Source organism: Alexandromys fortis, unplaced genomic scaffold (assembly GCF_014885135.2).
Source record: "Alexandromys fortis isolate MF-2015 unplaced genomic scaffold, M_Fortis_MF-2015_v1.1 scaffold_55, whole genome shotgun sequence".
Taxonomy (NCBI): domain Eukaryota; kingdom Metazoa; phylum Chordata; class Mammalia; order Rodentia; family Cricetidae; genus Alexandromys; species Alexandromys fortis.
Window position 1 is genome coordinate 3,834,097 of NW_026067936.1, and position 16,608 is coordinate 3,850,704.

The following is a 16,608-nucleotide window of genomic DNA, read 5'->3' on the forward strand; positions in this document are numbered from 1 at the left end:
CGACGTCATAATCTGCACGTTTCAAAGTTTTTTCATTTTTACATTCCGCTGGCTGGTGCAGTAGGAAAGCAGCAAGCAGGGAACGAAAGCTGCGTCGCACTGGTACCTGTTCCGGAAGAAGAAAAAAAAAGAAAGAAAATAAATCCAGCTCGACTTGAACCTAAGGAGAATCCCTAGGCATCTCGAAAGTCAGAACCTCGGAAGGTGACACCAGAGTCGTGGTGTGGGGAGCCCACTCTCCCAGCGCTGGGCACTTGCACAGCGAGCATCCTCAGACCCACAATCCCAGGTTCGCCTGCAGCCGCCGGGTCGGCTCGCGATCGCCCCCTGGCGGCACCGCCGAGCACTGCCGCTCGCCTCGCGGGGGCGGGGCGGGCGGACGAGCCCGGGGGTAGGGGCGGGGTTTTTTGCGCGACTTGATGGCGTCATCGAGGCGCCGGGCCCGGAAGGAAGTAGCGTGCTGAGGGGTGTGGCGGTTTCTGCGGTTGCACAGGGGGTTCAGACGTGTACGGAGCGCCTGGAGGGACAGCCTGGTACGCAGCCCCCGCCCCTCAGTGCACGCTGGGCCTCGCTGCGGCTCGGGGATGGAGCTGGCCCTGGCGCGGCTCCGGAGCTCAGGCTCCCGCGGCCGAGAGAACCCCCGTGTGTCCAGTCTCCTGCCCACGGGTCCTTACGCGAGTCGGAGCGGAAGCTCTCGGACGCGCCTGTCTCGCGGAGGAGGGCGGGCAGAGGGCGCGAGGTGGGGCGGGGTGGCGGTGAGGGCATTTGCAGAGAGGACGGTCCTGCTGCTCGGTAGCTGGAGGCCGCCACGGTAAAAATAAGTTAGACCTGAGAGTTGGCATCCGCGCCTTGGGCCCACGTGCCGGTCCGTCACCCCAGTTTTTCCAGACTCTCCGTCGCATCTCGGTACCTGGATGTTTGGGACCCTCCAGGAGTGCAGAGTATCCCAACCTGAGGCACTCCCAGTTTCCTGTCCCCACTGGACTTGGGGGCAAAGATTACGCGAGAGTTTTGATAAGAGATCCGTCCTGTTTCGGTCCAGAGGAATAACTGGGAAGGTGGACGGCAGGCCAGAGACTCCTACCTCGGAGCTCAGCTGCCTGCTGTCTCTCTCCCCAGAGTCCCAAGGGAAATGACTGATGGTTTCCTTCGAAATAGCAGACAATTAGAAGTAGGAGGCGCTGGCCAGAAACACACAGCCACAGCTGCCTGTCATCTGACATCCTCTGTAATTTAAGCCAACCCGCGGCAGCTGCCTCTTCCCTCACTTATAAGTGGCTCCGGCGACAACACGTTAATGAAGAGAAGGCTGTGTTTTGAGCCCTGCCCGATTGGCACCGGATCTATCTCCCTTAGGTGGGGCAGTATCTGGACCTAGTTCCTCTTCGCTGCAGTGGGCATTATACTTCCACAGTTAAGGGATGGGATGTTGGTCCGGCCGGTGTTGTGTTTGTTCTACAACAGGCCACCTGTGCATCACTTTCCATGAGCCTCTCTCAGTGGCACAGCCTCTCTCCTGTATGTCAGGCCACACATTGTCCCTTGTCTCATCTCCAGGATATCAGTTCACTGATGGCTCAGTTGGGAGCGGTTGTGGCTGTGGCTTGCAGTTTCTTCTGCGCATCTCTCTTCTCAGCTGTGCACAAGATAGAAGAGGGACATATTGGAGTGTATTACAGGTAAGGCAGAGACGGGTGGCTGCTTTCCCGTCACCGGCTAGCAGATCCTGCTAAATCTGTATACGTTGTTAAATAGGGGAACCCTTTTCAGGTGCAGTTTCTAAGTCGGTGGCCATGGGTAAGGGCGCGCGCCGCGCGTGCGTGCGTGTGTGTGTGTGTGTGTGTGTGTGTGTATTTATTTGAACTTAACATTGTCTCTAGTATGTGATGCTGATAGTGTATTTATAAGATTAAAGGCAGAGAGCTGAAGGAATCACTGCTCTGTCAAGGGCATCTCTGGGATACTGTTGTTTCTTGGATCCCTTGAAGACTCGTGACTCCTCGCACCAGGCTACCTCTCCAAAAGCTGGCAGTCCCAGTTCTTGATGACAGCTTGTGAAGTGTTTTTTTTTTTTTTTTAAAGTTTTGTAGCCCTGGCTGTCCTAGAACTCACTCTATAGACCAGGCTGGCCTGGAACTCAGAGATCCACCTGCCTCTGCCACCCAAGTGCTGGGATTAGGGGCATGCGCCACTAATTTACTGTTTTAAAGTGAAATTTCAAGAAAGTGTAAAGGCTCTGCAGGCTGATTGCCACCAATCAGGGAAGCTTTGGGAGAGCCACTCTTTTAAATACTTGCTTACTTTCCAGGGACTTCTTTGACCAAGGTTTTTGTTTTAGGTTTTAGAAGGGGGATTTGCTTGACTGATAGTTTGGTTTGTGGTGCTGAGGATCGAACAGTGTGTTGAGCTGTTGCTCTACCACCGAACTACACCCCCAGCCCTTGCTGTAAGCCTTTATGACAGCACCCCCTTTTTGAGACAGGGTCGCACTGTGTAGATCCGGCTAGTCTGAAAGGCTATGTGTAGACCACAGAGATCCACCTGCCCCTGCTTCCCAAGTGCTGGGATTAAAGGCATGCATCAACATGCCTTCTTTTTTATATGGGTCTTATGTCATGCTTTCTTACGGAACACAAGCTCTTAAAATGCTCGTTGAATTGGAGTTGTAGCTCAGTGGAAGCACTTCTGACATATTCAAGACCCCTAATTAAAAACAACAATAATAAAAAGGTTTAAACCTTTGTTGAGTTCCCACTTGTTTAGTAATTTATCTCTGCCATCTGCTTTCATGTCCCCCAAAGCTTTTAATTTTGTCACTCATATACAACTTGATCAGAAATATATATGTCAAAATATATATTATTTATTTAATATATATTGAAAGGACTTAAAAATTGCTGTTGAACCAAGTATGATGGCTCAACATCTGTAATTCCACCCCTTGGGCGAGGGCTGAGGCAAAAAGACTACTATGAGTTTTAGGCCATCCTGGGTCTCATAGCAAGCACTGCACAAATCAGGGCTATGTAGCACAATCTGTCTCAAAATTAGTGAGATCATGTGTGAGTCCTCAGATGCTTCTGGAACATGGTCAGGAAAGGCAAGCGAATTACCCTCTTGCTCTACGCTGGACTAAAACTTTGGTTAAGATCCTCTCCCTTCCTCTGCTAATTAAATCTCACTTGACTTCTCTATCATGGAGTCCGTCACTTTATATTAAAGTATGCTTACGGAGCAGGGTGTAACTTGTGACAATGTAGTACTTGACTAGAATGTGTGATGCCCTGGATTCAACCCTAGCACTGCCAGAAAAATGATTCTTTTAATTGTCTGTGTCCCTGGCCTCCCAACAGTAATGCTGCTGGTTGATAACTGTGTTCCTGGGTCTCACACGCTGGTGATTGCCACAGGCTCGGCAGCTGTGACAGACTTGCCTCCCCCTCCTGTGTGCAGCCAGGGATTCTGCTGTCTTTGTCTTGCTTCCTCTATATCATTACTTCTCAGATGGAAAAAGTATAATGGGTTTTGTTTTCCCATCAGGCTCCCTAGAATGTTCAAATTGAGACAGAAGGAAGAAAGGGAGAGAGGGTGGACATGTCATTGGCATGTGTCACTTACAGTATATTTTTATAGGAGCAGAGAGATAATTAGCCCATAAGTATTGATCTAAGGCAGTGGTTCTCAACCTTCCTAATGCTATGACCCTTAATACAGTTCCTCATGTTATGGTGACCCCCAACCATAAAATTATTTAATTGCGACTTCATAGCTGTAATTTTTCTACCATTATGAGTTTAACATAAATATCTGGTTTTTGAGGATCTTAGGTAACCCCTGTGAAATGGTTGTTCAACAATCCCCCCCAAAAGGAGTCATGGCCCACAGGTTGAGAATCACTGACTGAAGGGATCCTGGGATATTGAACCTCCCTCTCTCCCTCCTCTACAGAGGTGGTGCCCTGCTGACCTCCACCAGTGGCCCCGGTTTCCATCTCATGCTCCCATTCATCACATCCTATAAGTCTGTGCAGGTACATGCGCTTGTGTCCCGGTGTGGTTGGCTCTCTACAGGCTCGGGTTGTTACCTAATACACGCTTTGAAATCATTTAGCTGTTGGATGAATAAAATGCCTTTTCAGAGGCTTACGTAAGGATCTCTCACACACATGCCGGGCGAGGGGCTCTTATAATGTTACTTGATGATTGAAATAGCTGAATGGAGCCACTGCCTTGCCTTAACCTCTCAACCCCAAGTGGAAATTATTCCCTCACCTTTGAAGTGGGGCTAGAGAAGAATTTGTTATAAATATTTAGAAGAAAAGTCAAGTATGTGTATTTAGTAAATCACAGGTTACCATGACAGATTGAAATAAAAGATGGAAATTTGCTTGTACTTGTTTGAACTTCAAAAATGTGAACAGTAGTTGTGTGGGGAGAGAAGCTGGTTGGGTGAGGGCCAAGGCCATGTAAAATAGGAGTAAGGCTAGTTGAGGCCGGCCTCCTCCTGGCTGAGGTAAACTAAGTGTCTCTATAGTATATCCAACAAAGAAAACTCAGCCACCCCAGAACGGGACTGGGGATGTCACAAAGAGACAGAGACGGGGACAGAGGCAGCTTACACCAGGCTGTGTGCTCAGTTCCCGGCAGAAAAGAGTGAGAGGGAGCGGGAGGTGATTAGCCCAGCAGTGTACCCACCTTCCCTGTTAGTCTTGCCTTTGCCTTGCTGTGTGTGGACCTCACAGTGCTTTGGGTACTTTTTCTTATCTGAGGCTCACAGTAATGCTAGCAGGTACTGTATTCTGAAACCAATGCGAAGGGAGTCGGCTGCTTCAGCACTCTTCGGGCTCCAAACTCAGTCGTTTTTTTCATGCTCCTGCCCGTTCGTATGTGCTTCACGTACATGGACACAGATTCAGCCGGTAAAAGGGGTTAGGTGGGCAAGGACAAAGCTCCATCCAAACAAGCAGTCAATTACAAAGACTTTGAGGCTTCCAAATAGTAGGTTGCTCTCTGTCACTGCCCGTTTCACATTATTTCATGTTTCCTCTGTCTCCAGACCACTCTCCAAACAGACGAAGTGAAGAACGTACCATGTGGGACCAGGTAAGGTACCAGGAGTGAAGCTGAGGAGCCCAGCAAGTAAGAGGGAGGACGGCCTGGCGCCTGCAGTGAGAAACAATATGGAGGATAGTGAAGGAAAGGCAGTGCCTGACGGGTGTGCTGGTGAAACCAGGATGAGAGACAAACTTCCAGACACCCGGTGCACTCTGAAGCCTGTTAGTCCTCTTTATTCCTTTCCATGTAGTCCCTTTGATCAGAAGATAGGAGCTACCCTTTCCTTCCTGACGCTGCAAAGGGCTTGGAGTCTTGTGGAGGTTATAAGCTCTGCACATCTCCTGCCAGAGGTGTGAGCTGCCTCACAGTCCGTGAACACTGAAATCCTGTTCTTCCGGTCACATGTCTTAAGCCGTATCCTTAGGAAAATTCCCCAGATTCCAGAGCTCTGGTAACGTCTTTGTCACGTCTCCCTCCGATAGTGGCGGTGTGATGATCTACTTTGACAGAATTGAAGTGGTGAACTTCCTGGTCCCGAATGCAGGTATGTCTTCTAGCCTGTCCAGCATGCTCGCACCACCTGTGGGTCACACGAGCACTGAGAAGTGAGGAAGGCGAGAGAGTCTGGAGAGGTTTGCAGTCTTGGGTCTTTCTAACGCTGAGCCTCCCCTCCCCCCAGTGTACGACATAGTGAAGAACTACACTGCCGACTACGACAAGGCCCTCATCTTCAACAAGATCCATCATGAGCTCAACCAGTTCTGCAGTGTGCACACGCTTCAGGAGGTCTACATCGAGCTGTTTGGTAAGAGGGTGGTGTCATCAGGGCAGCCCTCTGTCCGTCTGCTTCTGAGCTACCACGCCACAGAATGGGGAGTACACAGGCGCCAGTCACCAAGAGAGTTCCAGATAATACTGAGAACAGCCAAACATGGTGGCCCATACCTGTAATCCTCACACTCAGGAGACTGAGACAGGTGAAAAACAAGTTCAGGGCCAGCCTGGGCTACAAAGTAAAACTTTTCCTAAATAAATAAACCCCCCAAAAGAAAAAATAGGATGTTATAAATAAGGGAAAGATCCTGGGAGTAGTCAGACATAGCACTGCAGTAAGAGTGATGAAAAGTCCCGGCTGGTCTGAGCAGAGGCCTGGAGCAGACTGTCCCAGGAGTACTGTTCTGAAATGAGAGTGCACTCGTTTCTAGAAGACTCTGACAAGGCCATGTAGCGTAACATGCTCATTTTAAAATAAGTATGCTGAGGCCAAGAGCAAGAGAGTGAGAGAGCTGTTGCTAGTTGACAACAGCTGAGGCCAGGCCCTCCTCCCTGCTGTCCCGTGAGTGCTCTTCCCACTGAGTGCAGACGCCAGGGGTGTGCGGTGCAAATGTTGGGTTCCCGAAGTCTACATAGTTCCAGGACAATCAAGGCTACATAGTGAGACCCTGGCTCAAAATAATAATAAAAACAATCAAATGGTTAGTTGTTTTACACTTTTACTCTGAGATTTAGGAAATCATTCAAATCACTTTCAATTTTTCTGTAGTAGATAATGAACCTAAATTCACTTTAAGAGTTTGTACTCTTTTGTTGGTTTCCAATTGATTATATTTTCAGAAAAACTGAAAAATGTACTGTATCTTTTTATGTCACGCCAGTAGAATTTAATGAAATATTAATTTTATAGCCATCATTTTAGGACTTTACCTTGTCAAGGCATATGAAACATCAAAAGACAAAGGATCTCTAATGTCCCCAGAAGGAAATTAAGATACATCGTTTTGTATTTGAAAACTGTTGCTGTCCAAACAGATACACGTAGTGTTTACTAAACTGTTGCTTCTGTACAGTGGAGCTGGGAACGAGTGTTTGCCTTGTAACTCTTTTCTTTGGGGTTGGTGTCCTAGTTTTCTTTCTATTCCTGTGATGAGACACCATGGCCAAAAACAACTTGCAGAGGAAAGGGTTTATTTGGCTTACACTTCCACATCAAGGCCATCCATCACTGAGGGAAGTCAGAGCAGGAACTTGGAGGCAGACACTGAAGCAGAGGTCACGGAAGAATGCTGCCTACTGGCTTGCTCTCCCTGCTGCACTCAGCTTGCATTTTATACAGCCCAGGAGGGGCATAGCGCAGAGTGATGAAGAAAATGCCCCGTAACCTTCCCATGAGTTAGTCTGAGGGAACAGTTCTTCAGTTGAGGTTCCCTTTTCCCAGTTGTCTCTAGTTTGTGTCATAAGAATCAAAATATAGTAAGTAATCAGGTGTTTTCTTTTTCTTCTTTCTCTATCTCGTGTGTGTGTGTGTGTGTGTGTGTGTGTGTGTGTGTGTGTGTGTTGCTAGATGGAATCCAGGGCCCACCTTACGCATGCCCAGGAGTGCTCTGCCACTGTTTCACTTCCCTACCCCATCCCCAAACCGAAACTTCACATGTTGGGTGCTAGCTAGCTTCCATAGGCTTCAGTTTGAGCATCTGTAAAGGAAAGGAGGACTCACTGGTCCTCAGAAGCTGTCGCTTGGGCACAGCTGACTAACACAGATGGCAGCTCACGAGAACAGTGGTGATTGTGCTTGGATATCCTAGCCTGGCTCTGCTGACTTCTTCCAGGATCTCAGGGAGATCTAGGAAGAGAAGGTCCAGGCCCCAGAGGCGGCTTTAGTGTACTGTCCATGGCGTGGATCAGTGGCAGCCTTTCCCACACTTGCCTGTCAAACAACACATTTGAATTCCAGACTAGGAAGCAGAACCAAAGCAAATATATGAAAAGGCATGAACTGGGCTGGGAGATGGCTCGGTAAAGCGCTTGCCTCAGACGTGTAAGGGTCTGAGATTGATCCCAGAACCTAGAACACGTGGGGGTAATCACACAGAGGGCTGGCAGGAGGAAGCCTGGGCCTCGCTGGCCAGCCAGTCTAGCCTCATTGGCGAGCTGAAGACCACTGAGAGATCTTGTTGCAAAGGAAGTCGATAGTGTTCTGAGAATGGCTCCATGGTGCTCCCCTGACCTTGCACACATACTCACACCCACGTGAACAGACAGCAAACATTAGACAAAAGGATGAGCTGATTTTCAGAACAGGAAATTTCATTTTCTCCTTGTGTTCATGGAATTCATAATGAAAGCAATGTGAGGTTCTCCTGGGTTTTGTTTTGTTTTCTTGTGTGTATGCGCACGCACCTGCATTTGTATAACCAAATGAGGGTGCCGTGTGTGGTGGAGGGGAAATGTCTGCAGAGGCCCGAGAGTAAGTCAGATCCTTTGGCATTTGTATAACCAAATGTGTGGGTGCCGTGTGTGGTGGAGGGGAAGTGTCTGCAGAGGCCAGAGAGTAAGTCAGATTCTTTGGAACGGAGTCACAGATGTATGTGTGTGGCACATGGGGCTGGTAACTGAACTTGGGTCATCTGGAAGAGCAGCAGGTCATGTTTGCTTTTTCTATGGGGTCTTAGGCTGTAACTCAGGCTGGCTTGGAACTCACTGTGTAACCCAGAATGGTCTCAAATTTATGACCCTCCTGCTTCAGCCTCTCTAATGCTGGAGTTATACACATGAGCCCTGCTCCCATACCTCCAAATTAATTCTGGATTTGATAATATCTTTAATACTGCAGCAAGTGTTTTTGTTTTAACCACTGAGCCATCTCTCAGCCCCTTGTTTTGTTTTTTGACTAATAAAATTACTAGATTTAGTAACCACCTTTTGGTGACAAGACCTCATAGTGTAGCCCAGGCCAGCCCTGTGGTCCTTCTTCAGTTTCCCAGGTGCTGGGTAACAGGCATGTGCTTCCATGCCCAGGTTGCTCTTTTCTGAAAACCTAACATAGCCATTCTATCCTCCGAGAAACCATGGGTCTGCCAGTTGGGAAAGGCTGCTCAAGGAATGTTTCAAAATTGTTTTTGTTTCTTAAGCTCAGACACCCTGGAAGATCTGGCTAGTGTTTTAAACAATGAAGGGGCTTTATTTTGAAGCCAAAATGAGAGGTTCTGCTTAGCTCTCCCTTCACAGAGGACCACTCCAGGGTCTCAGCTGGGTTCCTGTGTGTTAGGCACAGTGTTTGGAAAGGCGAGTCAGTGGGCCATTGCTTTTGCTTGTGCTTTCCCCACATTCTTCTCTCACCTAGACAGTAAGCAGCTCCCTTTGTGTCTTTCTTGATTCCAGATCAAATTGACGAAAACCTCAAGTTAGCTTTGCAACAGGACCTGACTTCCATGGCCCCGGGTCTTGTTATCCAGGTAAGCACTGCCTCAGTGGGGAGTGCTTACGTTGGATCCTGCATGTTCTCTCCTAAGGGATACCCTTTTAGCGAAGGGACACCAAGAGCTAGATGACCCTCAAGTCCCTGACCATTTCCATTCTCCCTTCAGTTGCTATTTGTGTCCTCCTCCAGGCTGTACGAGTGACAAAGCCCAATATTCCCGAGGCAATCCGCAGGAACTATGAGTTGATGTGAGTATGCCTGTCCCCCAAGAGCTCCCCTAACCATCCCCAAGCGGCAAACTCTGAGCTTTCCCTCCCTTGAGCATTTGTTAGTCTGTTGTACTACAAGGTTGGGCAGGTGTGTCAGCACTTGGGGCCACAGCAGAGCCCTGGAGAGCAGCGATGCTTTTAAAATGTGAGAGAATCATAGCAGAAGTGGAGATAGCAGGGACAGATGAGAAGCTTGCTGGCAGGTCTGTTTCCTTACAGTGGAATATGTTTCTCTTTTATTTTACTCTGAGCGAGGCCTTGAGTGTCCAGGCTAGCCTCAAGCTTCTGTGACTAAGCTCTCCCTCTGCCTCAGCTTTCCGAGTAGCTGGCACTACAAGCATACACCTAGGCATTGTGTTTTATTTCTCACAAAGGAAAGCCTTAGAATAGAAGAGTAAAGGCTGAGCCACTGAACAGCCTTGGGCAGGAGAACAAAGACACCCTAGTGCACCGCTCCTCAGAGTTGGGTTTCCGCGGAGCACTGAAGGTCTCCAGAAGCTACTAGGACAGCCTCACAGCTGTGTGCATCTTCCTTCCAGGGAAAGCGAGAAGACGAAGCTTCTCATTGCTGCCCAGAAACAGAAGGTGGTGGAAAAGGAGGCAGAAACAGAGAGGAAGAAGGCCCTCATTGGTCCGCACATGGTTCTCTAATCCTCCTTCAGGGAAGAAGGGTTGGGGATGATGGGATGGTGTAAGGACGGCAGGGCATGCTTAGGTCCTCCAGAGTGCTTCCAGTATGCTGGGGTGGCGTTCATATCCCCAGGAGCCCAGTGGAAATGGTCAGGCGGTGGATGTAGGTGGTGAGTCTTGAGATCTTCATATGAGAAGTAATGCAATCATCATATCACCACCAGAGGAAAGTGCTGTCGTTTGCCTGGACTTCTCTGTTTGGTTGGTTTTTAACTTTTATTTTGTGGTGTGTGTGTGTGTGTGTGTGTGAGAGAGAGAGAGAGAGAGAGAGAGAGAGAGAAAGAGAGAGAGAGAGAGAAAGATTGCTGTAACTAGGAGCTCGTATGCCATGGCACAGCATGTGTGTGTGTGTGTTGTGTTCCTGTAACTAGGAGCGCGTATGCCATGGCACAGGTATGGCGGTCAGAGAACGACTTTGGGGATGGTTCACTCCTTCCACTGTGTACTCAGGTTTGCCTGGCAAGCACTTTTACTCACTTGGCTACCTGGAGGTACTTGCTTTGTTTTACTAAACTCAGATTTGTAACCATGTCCGGGGTCATGTGACAAATAAGAGGGCGCACTGGAGCTCTCTGCTCCAGATCTCTGGTCACAGCAATCAGCTGAGCTGTTTCCTGACGTGAGTGTCAGGTGAAACCCATGTAAAGGGTTGGCTGGGGAGAGAAGTTAGGTTCTTCCCGGAAGCATGCTTTTCTCCTGGGTCATCATCTCCCGTTAGTGTTTGACGCTGATATTGTTCTCCTGTGCTCACTGGGCCATTCATCTCTCAGGTGTGCCTATTGCCGCTGCCCTCTGTGGACTTGGCTTTGTGAGCATGCCCATTCAGGTATTAAGGCCCTCAATCAATCAAGGTTTTCTGGTTTTACATTTACTCTCTGTACGAGTGTATGGGCACATGCATGCCATGGTTGCTTATGTGGAGGCCAGCAGACAACCTGTGGGAGTCAGCTCTCTCCTTCCACCACGTGGCTCCTGGGGTTGAACTTGCATCATCAGACTTGGCAGCAGGCACACTTACCCACTGACCATCTCACCGCCCTAGCCAGCTTTTGACTTGCCACCGCTAAATCGTTTCTCAATTTCATTTACTCAGAGGCAGAGAAAGTGGCTCAGGTTGCAGAAATCACCTATGGGCAGAAAGTGATGGAAAAGGAGACAGAGAAGAAGATTTCAGAAATTGAAGGTGAGTAGTGTGATGCCATGCCTGACGGAGCACGGGGTAGACATGATGCCGTGCCTGACAGAGCACGGGGTAGACATGATTCTGTGCCTGACGGAGCACTCACCGTCACTTCCTGTTCTCTTCGATCTATGTTCTGGGTGTTACAATATCTCAGAAATACTATCTCCTCTGCTTAGACCCGGGTTTAGAACTTGGAACTGGCCCTGCACGGGAAGCAGATTTTCACAGAACATTCACTCAGCGACTGTTAGTCGTGTCAGTCATGCGCTGGGCATTTTGTCAGGAGGGATGGCTGTGTGTAGTGTTTGCTGCACACCTGAGAACCCTCATGGTGGAAAGAACCAACTCCTGAAAGTTGTCATCTGACCTCTGTACGCTCACCGTGCCCTGCTTGTGCTCACACAAATAGATACATGTTTATAAGTAGGTAATCAAATAGGAGTAAGAGCAAGGGTATCAGTCCGGGCATACTAATGTATTCCTATAGTCTCAGCTCTTGGGGTAAAAGCAGAATGGGGTAGTGAGTCAGAGGATATCCTGGGCTACAGAGCAAGAATGTCTCAAAAAAAAAAAAGAGAAAGAAAAAGAAAATTAAGAAAGCAACGTAACAGTCCCTGACCTGGAGCTCAGTCTAGCGGCCATCTCTGAGCATTGGGCATTAACTTTGACATTGGGCTCAAATAGCAGCTCTCCTCTAAAGTCCTCTGAGGCAGGCATGGTGATGCACTCCTCTGTCCTCCGGGTCCATGCAGGTACTGCATTAGCCTTGATGAAGACGCTCTTCAGCACCAGCAGCCCTGGAGCTGACGAGAAGTGTCACTCAGTAGCTCTCCAACCGCTGCTCACCTTCAGTCCCCTCTGGAGCCCTGGCTTCCCACTACCCTCACTTTCTTCACGTAGTGCTTCTGTCGGGATTTCCAGGACAAAGGCCACAGGGTTCCGTGTAACTATGCAGGACTTGCAGGGACCCACTGGAGAGCTGCTCTCTCACCAGGAGCTCTTAGTAAAACTGTGCTTTCGTTTTCCTGTAAATACTTGTCATGGGGCAGAGAGAGGCACAGCAGCTACAAGAGTTCACTGCTCTTGCAGAGGACCTGAGTTCAGTTGCTAATGCCCACATTGTGCAGGTCACAACCACCTATAAATTCCACTCTGGAAGTATCTGACACCTCTGGGATCTGCAGGCTTCTGTACTTATATGCACATAATCGTACACAGATACACATTATTAAAAACAAATGAATCTTTAGTAAAACATGCAGTAAGATACCCCAAAATGTAGCTCAGATTCTAACATATTTGCCTCCTATGCTCAAGGCTCTGGGTTCAGTAGACAGCAATGAAAAAAGTAACGCCAGCCCCCAGAGCACAGGCTTCTGCACCTTCCCATGTTTTGTTTTACTTAATCCATCTCCTTGTACCCTTCACCCCTTAGACGCTGCGTTTCTGGCCCGGGAGAAGGCGAAGGCTGACGCTGAGTGTTACACTGCTCTGAAAATAGCAGAAGCAAATAAGGTAAAGGCCTGACCCCCACCCCCCATACTGAGGATGTGATTGGGTTCACTGCTCCCTGCCCCGTCCTCACAACAGTTCTGAGGAGCCCCATGCTGGATAGGACTTCTCTTAGCGGGGAAGCTGTAGGAGAAGTTTCATTCTTGTGTTAGACATGGAAGCTATCAAAACTGTTCCTACTCTGTCATAAGACCTTAGATCACTTTCTCTTAGAAAAGTGTTTTCTGGGTAACAGGAAGACCATGGAAAGTAGAAGGAGCTTATCTGCTTGACAGAGACCCTCTCAGATGAAAGTTGAAAGGGCACTACCAAATTTTTCTCTGATGTCATCTCTCCTCCGCTTTCTTGTATGGTTCAGCTCAAGCTGACTCCAGAGTATCTGCAGCTGATGAAGTACAAGGCCATTGCGTCCAACAGCAAGATTTACTTTGGCAAAGACATCCCCAACATGTTTATGGACTCCGCAGGTGGTCTGGGCAAGCAGTTTGAGGGGCTGACTGACAAGCTGGGTTTCAGCTTAGAAGATGAGCCCCTAGAGGAAACCACAAAGGATAATTGAAAAAAAATGTATACACCCTCTGATTGTGACGCTTAGAGAGAGCTTTATTTTTTAAGATGAACCGAATGTTCCTCCTTCCCACACTACCTTCTTTGACTCTTCAAGTTACTGTGGTAAAAAGGAAGACGCGGACATAAATCTACCCCCTTCTGGGAAGGGCAAGCAGATGGAGAATTGTTTTTTAGTTTTACTTTTGATTCAGGTAAGTGGGTTGTATGACTTCTGGTAAGGTGTGTACACCGTGGATTCGACCTCTGATCTGCAGACACCAACCTTGTCCCTTTGAAAGCTGGCTTAACTGGGGATACTATTAAAAGAAGCAGGAGGTATGTGGCTGCTGCTTCCTCGTGGTTTGAAAATGTGCTCCACAGTGCTCTCCTTGCCTCTGACATAGGCAGTGTCTGCCTGTGAACCCCCACTGATCAGGCCTCTGTGGAGCGCCAGCTGCAGAGTGTCATACTAGAGTAGAGCTGGGTTGAGCCCTTAGGAAGAACCTGGTGCTAGGTTTTTTGCAAGATTTTGTATACACTGTACTTTTGCCCTAGTGTTTTCTGACTACATCTCACCGCAGCAGGGTTCAGTCACTCCACACACTCCTTTTTCAGAATGTTCACCTGATCTGTGATTTGATTTCTTCTTGAACCATCTGTCCATTAGTTCCACTCTGCATCAGGATGGGAGCAAGCAAGTGTCGTACTAGCTGATGAAGCAGGCTCCTTATACCCGTTAGCCACTCTACTGCTGATTGGCATTTATGTCTTTATCATTGTGGAGGTTCTTCCTTGAAGAGCTCTTGAGACTGGAGAGAAAGGGCCAGCCAGTAGACATCCAAGTAGTAGTACCTATGTACCTCTGCCTGTGCAGGGGGTTATGTGACACTGAGAAAGGGATCGCGTAAATCTAGGCAATAAGCGCTGCTTGGGAGTGAACGGCAGAGCAGCTGCACAGATGCAAGTCAAAGTTCATGCCCGTGCCCCTGCGGGCTGCATTGAGTCCCCATGTTTTGTTTTTCATTGCTAGTGAGGAAAACAGTGAGACACCCAAGGATAACAAATACGAGGGAAGAACAAATAGAAAGGTATTTCTTAGATCCTGAAATTGGCCCGGGCGGGGGGCAGGGCTGCACAGAAGGCCTTTGTGGAGGGCAGCTCTGCAGAGTTCATTTACTGCCATGCGGTACCCTGTGCCCATGCCTGGCTTCAGCTTAGGACATGGCCTTGTTATTAGCTGTTCCCACACCCTCCCCCACACACAAAGCACCCACTGTTATCTTTTAAGTGAATACTATAAATGATATTTTCTGGCATTTCTCATTCTTGGTTCTATAAGGCAGGCCAGTTTGCTTCTAAGTGGCTGGCACTAAATAGGCTTGTCAAGTGTTTGGGTAGCATTTAGCCTGCCTAAAAAGACGCAAAGTGTTAACTCTGCCTGCTTTGGATGTTGCCCTTGTCTGTTCTAACTCCTCATACTGAGACGTCTCAAGCCAATGGTCCTGGTTACAGTTTGTACAGTCTACAAAATGTTTCTGGAAGGCATAGATTTTAACGTGCTCAAAAAAACTTTTTTGGTTTTTTTTTTTTTCACCAAGATCAACTCATCTTCCTCCCACTTTCTGCGCTAACCACTTGTTGAAAGCGACATGCTACACCCAGCATCCCCTCTTCTTCCTGAGCCTCGAAAAACACTATTTCCATGGAGTCAGTGCAGGAGTAAGGGGATGTCCCCAAACAGCACCCTCTTAGTCTGAAAGTCTGTCTGCTACTACCATTCAGATAGCTCGTCCCTTGCTCACAAAGAGCCTCAATAAAGTCCTGCTGCAAGTGTTGCTTCCCCACCCCTTGAATGTCACTTCTTTAAACAAAACATATGAATGTTCCTGTGTCACTAACATGAATTCAGTAGTTGTCAGTGTCTGTCCCAGCAGTGAAATCATGGAATTCAGCTATCTTTTTAGCATGGGATACCTAGCCCATCTGTCTGTATGACTTTGTTTTTTGTAATACTAGAAAAAAGTGATTGTAAAGCATTTAAATTCTAAACATGTAAAATGTGATAAGCCTACAGTTTTGTAGGCAGTAAAGTCATGGCTGCTATTTATATAGAGAACTTATATCAAAATAAGTTACTGTTTGTAAAATTCAGTTTTTGTAGGATTTTCCCAAGGCCCAGCCACCTTGGTAGAATGTTTCTCACTCACTAAACTTTACAGAAGCTATTCATATTTGGAAGAGTTTTTAATCATTTTTCAATATATGGTCAGAATGTTTGTAAGAAAGCCTAAGTTTAATAATTTTTATAGCTAAAAATAGATGTAGAGGAGTCAGTATGGTACTGAGTTGAGGGAACCAGTGAATGAGGCTGTGTAGCTCAGTTTCATAAACGATGTGTGGTCTGTGTGTGTCTCGTGCTCACCTGGACTGTCACGAGGTGGAGTTTGGTAAACTGTACCCTGAAGTAGCTGCTCTGTCTGTGAACGTCACCGACTCTGCGTCTTCAGTGGCATTCTGGCCACTGCTTGTTTCCCTAGAACAGCTGTAAGGGCGATCGTGTGTTTGTACTTCCATTCCTTTCTGTCCCTACTTCTGCGAAAGCTGGTGATTGCATAGTCAAAGCAATTTTTCCAGTGTGCCCCAGGGCATTAGTGAGCCTTTATAACTGAAAAATGATTCTTATTCTGTTAATCATTCCAAAAATGATACTACTAGATTAATTACTTTGGGTTACTAGCTCCAGGAATTGTTTAGACAACACAAAAGGTCTCATGTGAATATACTTAACATTTTGGATTTAATTTCTGTCTTGCTAAATAAAATGTCTTTGTCTTTATGTTTTTTTATTCAAATAAAATTTGCCAGTAGCTGATACTAGGATAGGTGATAGACATAAAACTTCCCTGTTAGGCTTTCCCGAAAGATGTACCAGAGGATATATTCTTCCCAGCCTGGTGTTGCTTTAGTCCCAGCACTCCAGCAGAAACAGGAGGACCTGTTTGAGACCATCTTGATCTGCATAGTGAGACCCTGTCAAAAACAGACAGTACATTGCTACATTTCTTCAAAAGATAACTGCATTCCCAGTTGACCCAAAACTTAGGTGACAGCAATTGAAGTAGGTAACTCCCAAAATGGCGAATTGCCTAGTCT

The 16,608-nt window shown here is 47.6% G+C and overlaps 1 protein-coding gene across 4 annotated transcripts; it reads left to right on the plus strand.

Moving 5' to 3' along the window:
* Positions 1-276: 276 nt before the first annotated feature.
* Positions 277-16,291, plus strand: Erlin2 (ER lipid raft associated 2). 4 transcript variants are annotated; one of them, XM_050146695.1, is made up of 12 exons: positions 428-533; positions 1,558-1,679; positions 3,949-4,030; positions 5,056-5,102; positions 5,537-5,598; positions 5,734-5,859; positions 9,213-9,286; positions 9,442-9,500; positions 10,061-10,152; positions 11,305-11,394; positions 12,830-12,909; positions 13,265-16,291. In XM_050146695.1, the coding sequence occupies exons 2-12, from the start codon at positions 1,573-1,575 to the stop codon at positions 13,463-13,465; spliced, it is 1,020 nt and encodes a 339-aa protein (XP_050002652.1). In that variant the 5' UTR covers positions 428-533; positions 1,558-1,572; the 3' UTR covers positions 13,466-16,291. The 4 variants fall into 4 exon arrangements, with proteins under 4 accessions (XP_050002656.1, XP_050002652.1, XP_050002653.1 ...); XM_050146696.1 differs by lacking the exon at positions 428-533 and adding an exon at positions 773-906; XM_050146698.1 differs by lacking the exon at positions 428-533 and adding an exon at positions 969-1,356.
* Positions 16,292-16,608: the final 317 nt, after the last annotated feature.